This window comes from Panonychus citri, unplaced genomic scaffold, assembly GCF_014898815.1.
Source record: "Panonychus citri isolate SS breed McGregor unplaced genomic scaffold, ASM1489881v1 Contig00138, whole genome shotgun sequence".
Taxonomy (NCBI): Eukaryota; Metazoa; Arthropoda; class Arachnida; order Trombidiformes; family Tetranychidae; genus Panonychus; species Panonychus citri.
Window position 1 is genome coordinate 844,069 of NW_026515543.1, and position 17,974 is coordinate 862,042.

At 34.0% G+C, this 17,974-nt stretch overlaps 4 protein-coding genes across 6 annotated transcripts in view; all 4 read left to right on the forward strand.

Annotated features, from left to right (window-relative positions):
* Positions 1-192: 192 nt before the first annotated feature.
* Positions 193-7,277, forward strand: LOC128392969 (fatty acid synthase-like). 2 transcript variants are annotated; one of them, XM_053353064.1, is made up of 5 exons: positions 193-549; positions 650-716; positions 771-802; positions 1,117-5,802; positions 5,873-7,277. In XM_053353064.1, exons 1-5 carry the CDS (start codon positions 414-416, stop codon positions 7,156-7,158), a joined length of 6,207 nt encoding a protein of 2,068 aa, XP_053209039.1. In that variant the 5' UTR covers positions 193-413; the 3' UTR covers positions 7,159-7,277. The 2 variants fall into 2 exon arrangements, with proteins under 2 accessions (XP_053209039.1, XP_053209038.1); XM_053353063.1 differs by having other exon boundaries at positions 650-802.
* A 421-nt stretch (positions 7,278-7,698) lies between these two features.
* Positions 7,699-13,277, forward strand: LOC128392972 (trafficking protein particle complex subunit 10-like). Of its 2 annotated transcripts, XM_053353067.1 has the most exons (9): positions 7,699-7,839; positions 8,261-8,325; positions 8,444-8,746; positions 8,827-8,911; positions 9,109-10,024; positions 10,251-10,397; positions 10,486-10,597; positions 10,705-10,879; positions 11,011-13,277. In XM_053353067.1, exons 3-9 carry the CDS (start codon positions 8,722-8,724, stop codon positions 12,872-12,874), a joined length of 3,324 nt encoding a protein of 1,107 aa, XP_053209042.1. In that variant the 5' UTR covers positions 7,699-7,839; positions 8,261-8,325; positions 8,444-8,721; the 3' UTR covers positions 12,875-13,277. The 2 variants fall into 2 exon arrangements, with proteins under 2 accessions (XP_053209042.1, XP_053209041.1); XM_053353066.1 differs by lacking the exon at positions 7,699-7,839 and having other exon boundaries at positions 7,962-8,325.
* Positions 13,278-14,197: 920 nt separating this feature from the next.
* On the forward strand, positions 14,198-15,584 carry LOC128392982 (ferric-chelate reductase 1-like; the record flags this gene model as incomplete). The annotated part of the gene is made up of 1 exon (XM_053353077.1): positions 14,198-15,584. A coding segment is annotated over one exon (1,329 nt), but the record flags the coding sequence as incomplete, so codon positions are not given.
* A 242-nt stretch (positions 15,585-15,826) lies between these two features.
* Positions 15,827-17,974, forward strand: part of LOC128393669 (uncharacterized) — a 28,489-nt gene continuing 26,341 nt past the window's right edge. The window contains 1 exon segment of the mRNA XM_053353865.1: positions 15,827-16,396. Within this exon segment, the coding sequence (XP_053209840.1) occupies positions 16,249-16,396 (148 nt within the window). The 5' untranslated portion in view covers positions 15,827-16,248.

The window sequence follows — 17,974 nt, forward strand, 5'->3', positions numbered from 1 at the left end:
CGTGATAAGATTTTCAATTCACTTATGTTTTTAGTTTAATTTAACAAGAAATTAAACTAACTGGGTTTAAATTAATTGTTCCAACACAGGTAATTACCATGAAAACTTCCTCAAACACTAATCATGTTCTGTGATGATTTATATTGATGCTAACTTTTTAATTCTAACAAACAAGGTTTCCTTTTAATTGTTGTTTGATTGTTTGACTCTCAATTTACTCGGTTTACAAATTTTTCTCCAACAATCAATACAACCAATTTAAAGTTCATATTGATTCTTTAATTGTAATTTCCAAATAGTGATTTATAATTTTTAGATTCTTTTTTTTTCTTCAAATTTTCTTGTTTAATTATTGTTTTTTTTTGTTTGTCGTTCTATCCAATCATCAATCTTTAATCATCTTCGAAACAAAAATGCTGGATAATAATAACATCGTAATCTCTGGAATAGCTGGACGATTCCCGAATGCTGATGATGTCGATCAACTTTGGGACAAATTGTTACAAGGGAAAATCTTGTACAATCAAGAGCGAGATCGACATCCAACAAGTAAGTTCGAGTTCATTTTCTCATTTGTAACATTAAACTTCATTTCCAATGTATTATTTTTCTAATTATTATTACAATTATTTGTTCGAATAATAATTAGAGTTAAGGCATCGACCAAGTGCTCTTGGACAAATTCGTGATTTATCCCGTTTCGATTCAGAATTTTTCGGAATCAGTTCAAAAGACGCTGAACTTTTGGGAACACAAACTCGAGTTCTTTACGAGGTTGTCTATGAGTCTCTATGGGATGCAGGTAAGAGTTAATTACTCTCTCTAATTGTAATTTTCCAACTAATTGACACAAACTATTTTGTATCACCTTTCCTATGGAATATGATTTATTACTTGATTGTACCCACAATTTGTAAACTGTTACCAATTAATTATATTTACACTCAAAGTGAACGGGAAAATTTTTTTTCAACGATTATTGATTTGAATTTTGAAAAGTTTTTACAAATTTTTATGTGATACACTTAATCAACTGGTTTGGTCTTTAATTTTTAGTTATAAATAGAAATTAATTGTAATCGATTTTTCATCTCAAATGATTTATAATTTTGTCAGGACTTTTGGCTGATTCACTTCGAGGTTCACGAACCGGCTTTTTCCTTGGAATCTCAGCCGGCGATGGGCCAGATCTTTATAAATTGGATGAAACCGCTGATCCTGTTTTCATTTTCAGTCGAATGGCTCATTACTTTGACTGGCGAGGTCCATGTGTGACCATTGACACAGCCTGTGCGTCAACACTTGATGCAATCATTCAAGCCCACTGGCACATACGGAAAGGTTTATGTGACATCGCTGTTGTCGCCGGTGTGAACACGGTTGTCGATCCTTTTGTCAACGTAACTGCAGCTGATATTAAAATGCTTTCACAATCAGGGTTTGAACGGTGTCTCGATGAGAACGCTGATGGTTTCATCCGTTCAGAGACAGTTGCCGCTCTAGTGCTTCAGCGTAAATCCTCAGCTAAACGGATTTACGGTGAAATCCTTGGTGCATCCGTTAATAATGACGGCTACACGGAGGAAGGAATAACCTTTCCAAATCGATATGCTCAAGCAAACGCCATGAGGTCAGCTCTTAAAGTGTCCGGAGTATCACCATCACAAATCGATTACATTGAAGCTCATATAACAGGTACACAGGCTGGAGACGCTGTTGAGACTTCGGCTATTCTTGATGCGTATCGGGAAAACAGCGATCAACCAATTCGCCTGGGCTGTATTAAATCAAATATCGGTCACGCTGAAGCCTCGGCTGGTATAAATGCCGTCATTCGAGCTTGTAAAATCTTGCAAACGGGCTACTTATCACCGAATGCCGCTTATTCAACACCCAATTCCCGAATCTCTGGTCTTCTTGAGGGTAAAATTATTCCCGTTCTTGAGAAACAACCTTTTACCTCTAATTATCTTGGCGTTAATACTTTTGGTTTCGGTGGATCAAATGGCCACATCATTTTAAAAGGAAATACGATCGATAATCAGCCGATTAATCCTACAACATTTCCTCGATTAGTAATCTACTGTAATCGAACCCGTCAAGGTGTTGAAAATTTGTCTCAATTATTAAAAAGTGGAAACAATTTAAGTGAAGATTTGATTCACATGTTAAGTGATTTGTCTGCGCTCAAACCTGAAGCTGGTTTAGTTTGGCGAGGTTACTCAATATTGGATGAAAATGGTTCGATTTGTACCAAGAAGACCAGCCCAATTAACAAATCGGGAAGAAAAATTTGTCTCATTTTCGGTGATTCCATTTCGTCAATTTCCTTTGGTCTAAGTCGATTTAGCGTCTTCCGTGATTCACTTGCATCAAGTTTGACCTTTTTAAAGACCAAAGGTATCGACCTTACAATCAAATCAAATTCAACGACCAAAGTCAAAGATGAATCAAAATTACCAATAATTACACGAAAAGTGATCTTTCAATTAGCAGTTATCGATTTACTCGTTTCTCTTGGAATTGAACCAGATTTAGTGATCGGCTTTTCATCTGGTAGCATATCATCTCGTTATGCTGCTAATCAACTTAATCGTGATTCAGCCTTGACCCAAGCATTGAAATACAAAAAATCGTCTCCGTCGAAGATCACAACAACCAGATCAATTTTAGAAAAATGCTCTAAATTGTTACAAAATGGCCTGAAAAACTCAGTAACCGACGAGACTCACATTCATCAGATGAGTGAATACGATTTGATTGATGGCAAACTGTCAATGGATGATTGGCAGATAATCAATATTGATGGAAAAATCCGTTTGTTGGAAAATGAAATTTTATCAACAACAGTTACTAAGGTTAACCAAAATGGTCCCGAACATAATGGTACAACTTTAACAAGCAAAGATTCAGTCGTCGATGTCACTCAATTCCTTAACGTTCTAGGTCACCTTTACCTCTCTGGACATAATATCAATATTTCTACTCTTTATCCACCGATTAAATATCCGGTTGGTCGGCAAACTCCTTCATTATCTCCGTACTTGACCTGGGATCACTCAGATCAATTCTCCGTTTGTAACTGTCTTGAATTTTACGATAATATGACCAATCTTTGTTATACCGTTGACCTAACTGACCCTGAATACGAAGAAGTCGCTCATCACGTTTACGATGATCGAACCTTAATGCCCGCCGTTGGTTATATTTATCTCCTTTGGAAAGCAATGGTTTTCAATCAACACGGAGATTCGGTCAATTTTAGAGATTATGGTTTTCGAGTTTGGGATGTTCGGATTCTCCGAGCGACAATTATTAAAGATTCAGCGACATTCAAAGTTTTCTACAATCCGGTAACCCATCGGTTCAATGTGACCTTTCGAGATCACGTTTGTGTCTCTGGATTTGGTGAATTGTTAGAAAAAGAGACAACAATTGACTTTGAAAATTACATGAATGTCGACACAAACCCGGAAGCACTGGAGATGACGGGAGATCGTTTCTATTTGGGATTGAAAATTCAAGGATTCCAATATGGATCAAAGATGAAAAATATCATCTCAATAACTTCTGACCACACTTATGGACGGATTAAATACTCAGGTGGGTGGATTGGATTAGCTGATGCTTTCGTTCAACTTGGTGGACTTACAACGGCCAAGCGAACACCTCGAGTACCAGTTGGATTTCAAGAGTTCATCTATGATCCTGAATCATTTAGCGAAGCACTTGAAATGGTTCCAGTGATTGATGAAAAAAAGGATAACGAAGATTCAACCGAACTGGAAGTTTATCTCTCCGATGAGATCGGCACCATTTCCACTTATGGTGTTTTCTTGAAAGGCCTACAATTTACCGGATCTCCACTAAAACCCGAACAATCTGACATTCGTTATGCTCGACAAGTTTTCAAAGGTTATAACTGTTCAAATATAAATTTAACTCGAATCAGTGAATCTCAGTTGATTAACTATTTCATTGCCTGTGATCAACTATTAACTAGCCCATCGAAAAAGTTAATCAACCTCAAAGATGAATGGATTAGTTATATGAAAAGTGAATCTCGTACCAAAATTTTTTCAACATTATTAAAATCGAAGCAAGAAGATTGGTCCAATTACGAACTGAAAACAAAACTCATCGAGGATTCGAGTTTCTTATTGAAAGATTATCACTTTGATTGTGTTTACAATCAACTTTTTACCTTTTCAATTAGTGTCTTTGAAAGTGAATTGTGCAAGAAAATGGTTAACGCATTTGTGATCGGACTAAATTGTGATTCAACGAGTGAAACAATTGAGAATCAATTATCGGCGTTTGCAGTTCGATGTGAATTTTCACCAAAAAAACCAAATGATTTATTGGTTTACAATGATTCGAGTTTAAGTTTATGTCAAAGTGCTTCTGATTCTATCAATAATAGTTTCGATACGGCGTTAACAGTTATCGAACCAGGAAATTTTGTTCTCATTAATTATCGTGAAAAAGTTTTACCCTTTGAAACTAAATTGGCTGAAATGTTAAACATTCAATTGGAAAATATCAACCGAACAAATCTAATTAGTAAAAAAATGGAATCATTTGATTTCTTGCAAATCTCGACATGTCGACATGCCGAAACTGGTCTAGTGTCAGTTTTGTACAAAAAGCGACCTCGTTTATTTTCAACACCACCAAGAGTGATACGAGTCTTAAGCTCAACCTACGAATGGGTTGACGATGTACAAGAAGCACTTGATAACAAGGAAGTTGATCGTCTCTGGTTAATTGCTAATGATTCTAATCGTAATGGTATAATTGGTTTGGTCAAATGTTTACGATTCGAGCCTTTTGGTGATAAAATTCGTTACATCTTTTGGCCTGGACAAGAAATTGCCGATGATCTTAATGGTTTAGAGTCAATTCTAATGAAAGACTGTTTTTCCAATATAAACAAAGATGGAGTTTGGGGAATCTATCATTTAGATGAGATTTCAATTGATGAAGGAATTACAACTCAATCAACTAATTGTTACGTTGATGTTGGTAAGAAAGGAGATCTGACAAGTTTATCTTGGTTTAAGAGTTTAGATGATGATGGTTCGTTACAATGTGTCGAAGAGGAATTCAATCCAGATCAATCAGAATCACCTGAATGTTTACACGAAAATGTGGTGACCCATTTTGCCGCTCTCAACTTCCGGGACATTCTTTTGGCTACTGGTCGATTATCAGCTGATGCTTATCCTCCTAATGATATGGAAACATTGATTGGAACTGAATTCTCTGGTATAACTGAATCAAGTGGTAAAAGAGTCATGGGAATTTGCCATGGTAGCGGAATAGCGACTCAAATTTTGGGTAAAAACATTTCCATTATGTTTGATGTTCCCGATCGATGGAGTCTCGATGAAGCTGCGACCGTACCAAATGTTTACCTTACTGTTTATTATGCTCTTTGTGTTCGAGGAGGTTTGAAACCTGGTGAATCGATTCTGATCCATGCAGGTTCGGGAGGTGTTGGTCAAGCGGCCATTTCCTTGTGTCTTGCTCGAGGTTGCCAAGTTTTCACCACTGTTAGTACCGATGAGAAGAGAAACTTTCTCAAATCGATGTTTCCACAATTGGTTGATTCTTGTTTCGCTGATTCTCGGTCGATTCAATTCGAGGAGCACATTTTACGCCAAACAAATGGCCGAGGTGTCGATTTGGTCCTAAACTCACTTACAGAAGATAAACTTCAATCCGGATTAAGGTGTCTCTCTGATGGAGGTCGATTCTTAGAATTAGGAAAATACGATATTGTTCAAAATCATAATTTCGGTAATTAGACTTGACCGATTGGAGATTTTATTGATTTCAAAATTTTCTCCTTCTCTCTTTTAATTAACAGATTCAAGTTCGATGAGGAATAACTGTAGTTTCCAAGTCATTTGTCTTTCATATGTGATTACCAAAATTTGCGAAAACTCTTGGGAAGGTCGACAATTAGCTGAACAGTTTCAGAAATTTTTCACCCAGGGAATTGAAACTGGCGAGATCAGGCCGATCGCTTCACATATTTTCGGGTCGAATCAAGTAGAAGATGCTTTTCGTTTAATGGCCAAAAGTCGTCACATGGGAAAGGTTCTCATTCAAATTCGAGATGAAATATCGTCACGTCCCCTGGAACCATTGGAAACTGTTTGTCAAACTCATTTCTACCCACATAAATGTTATATTATTGTCGGAGGTTTAGGCGGAATGGGCTTAGAATTAGCCTATTGGATGGTGTCCCGAGGTGTACAAAACTTGGTGATCACATCACGATCAGGTTTCAAATCGGACGATGACAGGGGATTCATTGAATTCTTACGTTATTATGGTCAACGTCGTCGAAACATAATTGTCACCATTAACGATGCCATGTCACCAACTATGGCATCACAGCTTATTGATTCCGCTTCCCGTTTAGGTCCAATCGGTGGGATATTTAATCTCGCAATGGTATTGAAAGATGGCCTATTTGAAAATCAATCACCTGAATCATTTACCATGGTTTGCAACCCGAAAATTCAGATCACATCAAATCTTGACAAAATCTCTAGGCAATCGTGTCCATATCTTGACCATTTTGTTTGTTTCTCATCAATTGCCACCCTTGGTTCAGTGGGTCAGTCTAATTATGCTTTTGCCAATTCATTTATGGAAAGGGTTTGTGATGAACGTCGGGAAAACGGTCTACCAGGTTTAGCGGTCCAATGGGGGCCAGTTGCCGATGTTGGTGTTGCCGCTCGACTTGTCAACGAAAAAGATTTAATCATCTTCGGTTTTGCCGCACAAAATATTTTCTCATGTTTCCATGCCTTAGATAAATTCATGCAACTTCCCCACTCGGTGTGTCAATCGTGCGTCCTCTCCAGCGGCTCCCAACAAGAAGCTCCTCTGTTTGAAAATATCTTCCAACGAATCGCTCACATTTTGGGCATCAAAGATATCGACACTCTCGATCCAAATACAACTCTCAACGAATTAGGACTCGATTCTTTACAATCAATCGAAGTGAAAGAATATTTCGGTCGACAATACAATCTAAATCTCGACGAGAAACCATTGGGAAGCTTTAAAATTGCCGATATTCGTGATATGTCCAAAAATTTAAATACGAAAGACGGAATGAAAGAGGAAACATTGGATTAGAAGAAAAAGAAAAAAAAGTTATTCTATTAATAAATCAATTCGATAACGAACTTAACAATTAACAGATTGTTTCGTGTATTTTTTAAAATTTTTCACAATTAAAAGGCTTTTAAAAAGGGGTTTCAATATAATATCTCGTTAATTGTTGATAAAATTAAAGAATCAAGTTATACTGATCATCTAATTGTTAATAGATAATCATCATAACTCAATCAAATTGATTTCTTTCATAATTTATATTGATTATTAACAGAAATGGAAACTTTTAACACTGATTATTGATTGTAAACTCAAAGGAAATCAGTTAATTGTCATTTTCCTTTAACAATTAACAACAATAATGATGATAATTATCATTTACTCATTTTGTAGATAACATTTAATAAAAGCTATTAGTTAATCTTTGATCGATCAACAAATCACTCAATTAATTGTAACCACTGCTATTAACTTGTTGTCCTTCAAATGATGATGATGTTGATCATCCCTTTAAATCATCAGCCATAAATTGTTTGCAAAATCAAGAAAGAGAAGAAACAAAATTAGTTGATTAACGAAAGAATCAAATAAAAAAAAAGAGTCAACATAAACCAGGAAGAAAAAGCAGAAAATAATTTAACCTGGAAAATTAAAGTAGTATCACAATTAACCGTGAACAATTAACTCTACAATTTAGTAAAGGTGAGTTTGAAAAGTGTTTCCATTTCCACAATCAACTAATTGTGGAGAGAGAGAAAACTAATCAACCCCAAGAATAAATTTCTTTTCAATTTTTCGCCTTCTCTTCATTCATGTTGGCACCTCATGAGAATTGACGATTTATCGTCTTGTCTGAACAAATGAACGCCTTTTTTATCTTCTCTTTCTTTTCTCTTTCTTTTCCACTTTCCCTCTCTTTTCTTTCTTCAAATTCTATTCTCTCTTTCTCATCATCTCTTTCTACCATTTGTCTTCTATCTCTCTCTTTCTCCCTCTCTTTCTCTCCTTCTGCATTGGCCTCATCTCTTTCTCTCAACATGTTCTCATCTCAATGTTATGATTTGAAAAAAGATTCTCATTAATTGTTGTTTATTTTTTTTTCTTCTTCTTCTTCTTTGATTAGTCTAATTAATCTACAAATTGTCAATGGTGTTAAGGGTTAATTGTTTTCGTAAATTAATGATAAAGGTGAGTCAAGAGTTAATTGTTTCTAAATTTTGGCTTTTTTTCTGCTTCTATTTTCTTAAACTCTCTTCATTTGTATCTCTCACTAATGTTTTCTTATTTTTTTTGTTTCTCTCTTCAGATCAATGGATTTAATTAGTCATATCATTGGATCATCATCATCACCATCATCATTTGTACCTACATCTTCATCATGTTTATCATCATCATATTCATCAACATCTTATCTGCATAATCAGTGTTGATCTCTTTGTTTTTTTTTCTCTCTCTCATTTATTTTTGTCTCATTTTCTATTCTATTTTTTTTACTTCTATCATTTTGGTGCAGAAAGAGAGAGAGAGAGAGAAAGATACAAATTTGTGGTTAATTTTTCTCATTGATTGGGTTATAGAAAACAAATGGACACTAAACCAGTTGTAACATGTAATTGTTTTTCCTTCTCTTGATTATGTTACCATTCTCAGTGATTAATTGTTCTTTCTCTTTCTATTTCTATCCCATAGATTATGCAAAAAACACAAACATACCCGACAAATTGAAGGACAAAATCACTACCAATTTACCAGAGGAATGTATTGAATGGCAAAGGTTGGTAATCATCTAATTGTTCATCTATTATGATAATTTAATGGTGATTCTGTTGTTCTCCTCTCCAATTTATGGGTGTTACTTGTGTCATCTATTGTATTTGTCTCTTTTTCTACATTTGTATTTTCTCCCACTCTTCTAATGTGAATCAATGATTGGTATTACAATTTTTTTCTATTCTCTTTGTTTGTTTTCAGATCTTATGGTCGATCTACAAAAAAGGTTTACCTGGAGGTGAATTTTGTCCCATTTAAAGACGCTACTCTCAAAGAAAATGGCCCCAATGAGGGTAGTAAACACAATCTTCTTGGACGGTGTTTACTTCATACCTATTGGTTTGAATGTAGTGACGTTGATATGTACAAAAGTCAAATTCGTGAGGATGTTATCTCCTGGATGAATCGTTTACGTGAAAATGAGATACTTGATTGGTTAATTGTGGTTGTTGATTCAAGTGAAAAAAAGAAAAGCAATAAAACCAAACTATTACCTCGAAGTACCGTTGCTGATAAGGTTCGAAGTGATTTTCCCTCTTCCATTAAAGATGCTTCGGATAGATGTGTTTCTCTTGTTAATCCAACGAAAAATGAAACCTCAGCCGGTGATAGTTACGAATTTTTCCTTGATCGCCTTCGCCTGGTTCTACTCAAATCATACTCAAAACATTTAACTCGATACGAGGATCATGTTCGAAGTCAACGGGAAAGGCGTAACTCTAAAAGTTGGGATTTTTTTAGCTTTTTCATTCTCCAAGAGGAAATGGCCTTTGCTTTCGAGATGTTATCCCTTTACGAAGATGCTCTTATCCAATATGATGAATTGGACGCTCTTTTTAGTCAATTTGTTATCAATAGTCATGTCATTCAACCACCCGATTGGTTAAAGGTTTTAATTGAACGATGCCATTCATGGGCTGGATTAACGTTATCGAAAACAATATCAACCCAGTTAAGGGAGAAAATTCGTAATTCAACCGCTTCTCTTCTTGACCTGAGAAATTATCTTTTCTCCCGTCAATGTGAACTTCTTTTAATGCAACATAAACCATGGGAATTATCAACTCGAGCTTTACCTTTTCTTCACAATTGTGTCAACGAATTAAACATTTTAGAGGTGAATTAAACTTACCCATTGATCCATAATAATTAAGATGATAATCATCATCGACATTATTTGACATCCCGTGCTACCCATTGTTAGATTATCTTATTCTTGGGGAACAATGGAATACACTTGATATCTTTTTCTATTATTTTTCAATCTAATTACATCTATTGTTAACTAATTGTTCTTTTCTCTCTCTCTCTCTCTCTCCTCATTGTTTCTTATTTTTCTCTAGATAAACTTACCTCAAGGGGCCGTCGCTTGTTGGGTATTTCTTAGTGCGCTAGAGATTTTACAAAAATGCGAAAGATACAATGACTCCTCTCAAATGCAAATCTATTCTCGTTATACTATCGGCTTATGGGCTTATGCACGGAGAAAGGTTCGATCAACTATCTTTCGATTTTAATTTTGTAAGTCAAATTTTCGATGCTCTATTTTTAATGTTCATCTATCTGCTAATGTTTCAGCTCGAGGAACTGGGAACTCTTTGTGGTTTAATGCCAGGAATGAATCATGACTCTGAGTGTATTCATAAAGTTGTCAACCTAATCTCTGGAATGGGTAATGACCCGTATTCAGGTAAAACAAAATGATTAACCGATGTTTAGCTAATTGAAACACAACAAATTGCATCAAATCCATTAACTGATTTTCTGATTTTTCTTTCTTCTTTTTTCACCTTTTAGATGAAAATCTAACGAATCCAAGTCCACAATCCGTATTAAAAGAAGCCTTATCGAAACCTGAAGCTTTTTCAAAAGCTTACCTTGAAGTCTCAGAATTAAATATTAGTACTTATAAACATATCGGGAGATTTAGATCTGGTCGTTTAGTTGGTCGTGAATTGGCCTTTCTTTACATGTATGTACAGAAAATTTGTCACTAATCATCATTTTCCAAATTATATTATACCTATTCTAATGGAAGGATAATATTTGATTAGAATTTTGTTTTTCTTTTAATATTCTCTAATATTATTTTGTTTCTCTTAGGAAAATGGATAAACATCAACAATCAATACCATTTTTACTCGATTTGGAGAAAGTGTTTACTGAAGATCGTTGGAAAATGTTACTATTTGATACAAGGAAAAATATACTCGATTGTTTCCTTGTTCTAGATGATAGAAAAAAGATATTACAATATGCTCTTCTTTTGGCTTCATCTTCTGTCCTGGAAATCGATGAAAGAATTAAATATTTAACCATAGCCAAAGAGAAACTTTCATCATTAACCAGTATCGAGATGTCAACAATTATTACCATGGAAGAGATTTTCCCTGTTCGTTCAATAACAATTAAAAGTGAAGGTGTTTTTGTAACAAATTCTCAACTTGAATTACAATTAACCCTAGAAAGTAATCTATTGGAAATTTTGTCTTTCACCTCAATTAGAGTTTACCTTTCATATGAACCTTTCTCACCACGATCTCGAGTTCGTTCACAGGATAAACAAGTTGCTGCCAAAAATTCCCTCCTTTGTCCTCATCCATTCTCATTAACCAATAGTAGGAAAAAAATTCGAACTCAGCCCAAATTTGAAACTTATCACGATACAAGTTCGGGTTATGAGGTTGGTATTCGTTGTCCAAATTTGAATCAAGTTTTCAAACGGCTCTCAGTTGAATCTACAAACAGTGGACCTTCATCATCAACCATGGAAATGATGGCAAGTGGCCGAGGCGATGGTAATAGTGGCCATCGTTTACCTGATGGAGGTGACCGAGAGGAACATTTTTTCATCTCTACCAATGTTGATCTTTCTCCGGGAGAAAATGTTTACACTCTTTTATTTGAACCTCTGGATTCGGGTTGTTACACAATCGAGGGAATCAAATGTATCGGTCAAAATGAATCAATATCATTTACTCACTCACCTTTACCTGTTCACCTTTGTTTCACTGTGATATCGGAAGAACCTAGTCTTAAATTAATTGGTAAAGATGGAAGTGATAATATAACCACCACAGGTTTAGAGATTCTCTCTGGTCCACCTCAGACAATTATCTTACGATTAAACAGTGGTAGCTATTGTTTCCAACCCGAATCAATAGTAACTCTCAAATCATCAACTGAACTATTCATGAAATTATCTCCATCGTCTTCACCTTTATCCTCATCACCCTGTTCATCCAATACAACGGTTACAATAAATGGTGGTGGTAATGAAATTAACGGCGGAGATGATTACGATTCTCATCCATCACTATCCAAACCAATCAATTATAATCCATTGGAAATGATGATCGATAATCGGGAAAATATTAATGACGATGAGCTGAGAAAAGATTATTCCAATTCGATTGATATTAATTTTAAATGTTCACTTGATCCATTTCAAAATTATGATATTCCCTTGACAATTGTCTCCAAATTTGCTCATCAACGTGGCCCAAGCGGAACTGAGCATAATATCATACTCTCTTATCCTGATGCAAAAACCCAAGCAATTAAATCAATTTCTCGTATACTCTATTTAACTCCACCTTTCATGTCAACAATTAAACTTCACTCTCTCAAGGAACGTAAATTTATCGAGATAATTGTCCGAGCCGTTTCTCGTCAACGTTTTGAACTTTTCGATGCCAACCTAATAGCCAACGAATCGGTTAAAGATCATAATAATGATTTCATCTTTAAATCATTTAATTCACCAAGGAAAATGATCATCTACAAAGATCAAATTGTCCACTATGTTTGGGAAGTTTTCTCAACCGATACCAACTCATTAACTAAATTATTATTCTCGTTAAAGTACAATCCAATTACCGATGAACAAATCTCAACCAACCCATTGGCCTATCATTCATATGATTGTGATTTCTCAATTAAATCAATCAAACCAACAACTGATTAATCAACATCAACAATATCTACAACAATCATCACCCAATCATCTCACCATCATCAGAAATTTTTTTTTGTCTTCTCCTCAACAATTAAAATTTTCAATTCATCATCAATCATATACAAAAAAAAATTAATTAAGACACAGAAAAGTTATCGAGTTTAAATTGATTGGAAATCTAATTTTCCTTGTTAATTATTCTCATTAATCAAAATTGTGTCTTTTTTTACTTTCTAATCATGTTAAATATTTTTTAGAAAAATTCAACTTCGTTGATTATTATTATTATTATACATTAATTATTATATTATATATAAATTATTGTTTTTAAATTGTCTTCATAGAAACAACAATTATCTCAAATAATGAATCATTAAATTGGTAATGATTAAAATTTTATTTATATTTCAAAGTATTTAGTCAATGAACTAATTTAATGAGCAAAATATTAATCATAATGATTATTTCAACATGAACATGATTTAATTAAACACCCACATGAATTTAGGGTAATCATTATAATCTATTGATTTTCATATTGATTATCGTTAATTTAATCAACCATTTAAAAGGATGATACTTTTTAATCACAGGACATCAATTTTTCTCATTTAAATTGTCAATGATTTATAATCAATCAATGGCAAAGTGAAATTAGTTCAGACAAGCAATCAAAAAGTTCTGGAAATTTTTTTCTCATTCAATTTTGATTCTTTTGTATTGATAATCTACCTGTGGTCCCTGTATGTTACTATTTGTCACTATGATGATGATGATGATTAACCCATTATTATGAGGCCGATAATTTAAAGCAATCAATCAATAAATTGTTGATGAAAATAAGAAACAACAATAAGTAACTTATTGAATAAGTATTAGCCTGGAAAATGAAGATGATGAAAAAAAAACTAGATTTTCACCCAAATCGATTGATTTAAATTGTAATCTAATGATTATAATAACTGACAGGGGAGATCAGGGAGATATAATTAGAATCAGAATCGATAGAAAAGAAAATGTTAAAGTTTTTTTTTCACTGAGAAATTGGTGATAACTTGATCGTTGATTTGATGATTTGAGAGTAGCGATTTGATTGAATTCAGTTAATTGTTGAGCCTTTAATGTATGTTGATTGTTTGATTGTCACTTTCATGTGAATTTTTGGTCCTTGTCTTTGTTTGATGTTATTATTTCATCTTATTCACTTTAGTTTACAATGTTCATTCGGTTGATTACTTTGATAGTAATTCTTTTTCCGGTTATCATATCCGGTCAAGAATCGTTGAAAACTTATCGTAATTCATCATTATCTTCATGTTCTTGTGATGATCAAGAGAAATCACTTTGTTATGGTTTACCTTCAGTTTGTTTGTTCGATTCTCGTACCAATGTCAACTTTTAGTTCAAATTCGACAAAAACAAGATGACCTCACGGAGAACGGGCTACAAGTGACCCTTTGTAGTACGGAGGTTAAAGAGGGCTCATGGTATGGATTTGCCTTCTCAGAGGATTCATCAATGGGCGACGATTTCTTAGTTCATTGTGATGTCTTTCTAAATGGTTCACTCTCTATTGGTGAAGGTTTGACCACTGGTCATTCAGGTATTGCCTCACTAGACCCAGGAACATTGATCTTGTCTAAACCTGAATCGCTAGTATCAAATGTCACTTTCAATGGGTCAAGTATTAGTTTAGTGAATAAACGACTTGAATGTTCATGGAATCTGAAAATTTCCGGTGAGGCTCGAGGTCGAATCTTTAACCTGAAACTGAACAAATATCATTTAATCTTGGCCTTTGGTCGGCTAACTAAAGACGGAGCTGTTGAGTATCACAATGGTGCTCGTTCGGCGTCATCAAATTTAGTTAATCTCTTTCACACTGGTCTTATAACGGGTTGTACAGGTTCGATCTATTGGTTGGTTCGATTCCATGCTTTCTTCATGACCGTGGCCTGGATGATGTTCATTTCAATATCAATCACAATGGCTCGAAATTATCGGGACGCCTGGACATATGTTAGATTTTTCAACTTGCACATTTGGCTTATAACCCACCGAACGTTGAATATTATTGCCGTTACTCTAGTGGCCATTGGAATGACCTGTATCATTATTCACACGGGAACATTTGACATGTGTGCCTCGTGCCATACAACTGCGGGAACAATTGCAAATGGCCTGATGATCTGTCAAATAGTTGCTGGGCTTACAAGCCCATCTAATGAACGGACAAGATTACGAAAAATGTTCAACATTTTCCATGGACTTGGTGGACACATAACCTTTATTGCCGCTTGTGTTGCCCTTTACAAAGCGGGTGACCAGAAATACTTTCGTCTAGGTTTGACCTACAATTGGTTAATTATCTTGTTCATTGTTATCCATTATGCAGTCCAGGTAATACTACAATCAAGTCAAATGTTGATCAAATCGTTGAACGCTGTCCAAGACATTTCGATCACTTCTCAACCAGGTCATTTAACGCCAATATCGATCAAAGAGTCAAATGCAAATTCGACCTCAATGTTATACGATTATGTTCAAGATAAAATTGATCGATTTAAATTCAATACTCTCCTTTATTATATTCCAACAATTATCCTGTTAACCATAACCACGTTCATTGTCGCAATGATAACTGGACAAACAGTTAACTAATTGTCTATAACTGGATTTACAATCAACGAGAACAAAAAAGTTATCAATGTAAAATAAAATCTCTTGATTATCAACAACTATCCAAACAGTTATTTCTTGAAAACTTCGAAAAATGAAATAAAATTGATCGAAAGTCCAAAACTTCGAGAAACATAAACTTAGAATTAGATGAAAGTTATTTAATCGTCGGCGATTTTATTTACTGTTATTAACTTTCCATCCACTTGGAGGCTCTATAAGTTCTAGAACTCAGTTATTATTGAAATGACAGAATCGATGGTAACCCTGAATGTAGACAAAAACAAACTGAATATCATCAGGGAGAGTGGATGAAGGTAGATGATAGGGTGGAGAGTGTGGGAGCAAAAAGAAACCAGGGAGATAAATTCAAGATTTTTATCATTCCCAATTTCAGTTTATCAACAATAAACTTTTTCCACTGGTGGATTTTTCCCTTTCGCTCTCACCACCAAACAGAAAAAGCAAAACAATATCATCACCATCACCATAATCACCATAATCAGTTGATTGTTATTATTGTTTCTCAATGAAAACAAAAAGTTTCCAACTTGAATCTTAATCTATTGTCAATCATGATCGTATTTCAAATGTTTGGATTTTTTGTTTCGCTTCATCATTTTAATGATGCGACAAGTTAACAATGGATTAACCTGTTAATCAGTTTACTATTTAATCATCTTGTCATCATCATAATCATCACCATGGGTAAACGTTGGCTTATTAGACAAATTATCATGAAACCACTTCGAGGACTCAAGGAATTAATTCTGTGCCTTATTCTGATAACTTGCATCTTTTGCCTGTCAATTGTTATCATCGATTCATCAGCGCGTCGATCAATTTTCAAAGGTAATTGATTTAATATCGATACTAAAACTTTACCAACCTTCAACTCCCACACTTCAGAATATAATTGAAACTTACCGATATTCAGTTTAAATCATGGATTTAGAAAATTAAATCGATTGAAAAAATCCTAAATATCAATTCCATGTTGTGAAAGTTATTCACCATTGAAACAAAAGTGTATGAATACTTATCATTAATACCCTGGGATTTATCAGAGTGATGATCATGATAATGAATCACAATCTAGTCCATGATTAGATTTATAGTCTGATAAATAATCCAGAGAAAATCTCATTTTTTAATTATTAACATTGCAAATTCGTATTGAACTTGTTAGTTAATTTTCAATGAAAATCTGAAATCATTTCATTATTTACTCAGTTTCATGATATTCATGATGATCACCAAGGTAAACAAATTGAACCATTTTCATAAATTGATTGTGCTGATTTAACTTTCCAATTGCAAGTCAACTGAATTAAATCAAGTCTTATGAAACTTTAACAATTGATTTTTCAACTTTATTTACAAACTTAATCAAGTCTCAATTAGTTGGTTAACTTGATAAGGTAAAAGCTTTTTTTCCCAATTAAATTAATGATAATCAAAAGTTTCGATCAGTTAATTGATTAACTTTCAACGAATTCACATTTTGATGATAAACGTTCAATGGAAATGATTAGATTGTTAATTAACTTTAAAATGGTTATTTTTTGTCATTAATCATGAGAATCACAGGTTAGATTATTGATTAGAAAATGAACTTTTCATCTTCACCCAATTTACTTGAATCATAATAATAAAAGTTTGACAATCAAGTTTAATCTCATCATTTCAATTCAAATCTTATCAAAAATCAAGGTTCAAGTTGATTAAAACAATTTACAGACAATCAAAGTTATCGTATTGAAAATGTTCAATTCAAATCAATCTCCATGAGAGTCAAGGACAGAATTTGAAATAATTTGAGAGAAAAAAAAGTTCTAAATGCTGAAGAAGAAGAAAAAAAATCTCGACTCATTTTCTGTCGAAATTGTAGATTCCTGATGATGATTATGATTCCATAGGATTCAAGATTTATCTTCTTCATCATCATTTTTTTCTCTCTCTCTCTCTCTCTTTCTAGTTTTCTTTTCTTTGGAAAACTTTTTTTTTTACTTTCGAATCGAAGTTCGAGAAAAGTATATGTACAGAGTGAGAGAGAAAGAGATATAAAGAAGAGTAAAAAATAACAAAAAGTTCTGACAAAGTCCAAGAGGATATAAAGCTAATCACATGGTGGAATTTTTTTTCCAGGGTGGAAAATGAATTGTCTCCAAAAGAGAAGATACATCTTCCTCATCATCATTTTCCCACCTTATATACACTTTCCAGTTTCCATTGAACATTTTCAAACTTCATTTTCTTGTTATCATGTAACCATATCGAGCTTGTTATCGTTACCTTTAGATTTCAATGGTAATCATTTAATATCCACATACTCAGGAAAAACTATCAATGTTTTCAAATACAATTTAATGATAACAATACAAATTGTCAACGTTATCGAATGAAGAAAAAAACTGAATCGATATCTAT

Bases quoted from the DNA above. Each gene is read 5' to 3' on its own strand.
- LOC128392969 (XM_053353063.1), top strand. From the start codon at position 414: ATGCTGGATAATAATAACATCGTAATCTCTGGAATAGCTGGACGATTC. The intron at 550-649 runs GTAAGTTCGAGT...AATAATAATTAG, and splicing joins GCGAGATCGACATCCAACAA to AGTTAAGGCATCGACCAAGT. The intron at 5,803-5,872 runs GTAATTAGACTT...TTTAATTAACAG, and splicing joins TGTTCAAAATCATAATTTCG to ATTCAAGTTCGATGAGGAAT.
- LOC128392972 (XM_053353067.1), top strand. From the start codon at position 8,722: ATGGACACTAAACCAGTTGTAACAT. The intron at 10,025-10,250 runs GTGAATTAAACT...ATTTTTCTCTAG, and splicing joins ACGAATTAAACATTTTAGAG to ATAAACTTACCTCAAGGGGC. The intron at 10,880-11,010 runs GTATGTACAGAA...TGTTTCTCTTAG, and splicing joins GAATTGGCCTTTCTTTACAT to GAAAATGGATAAACATCAAC.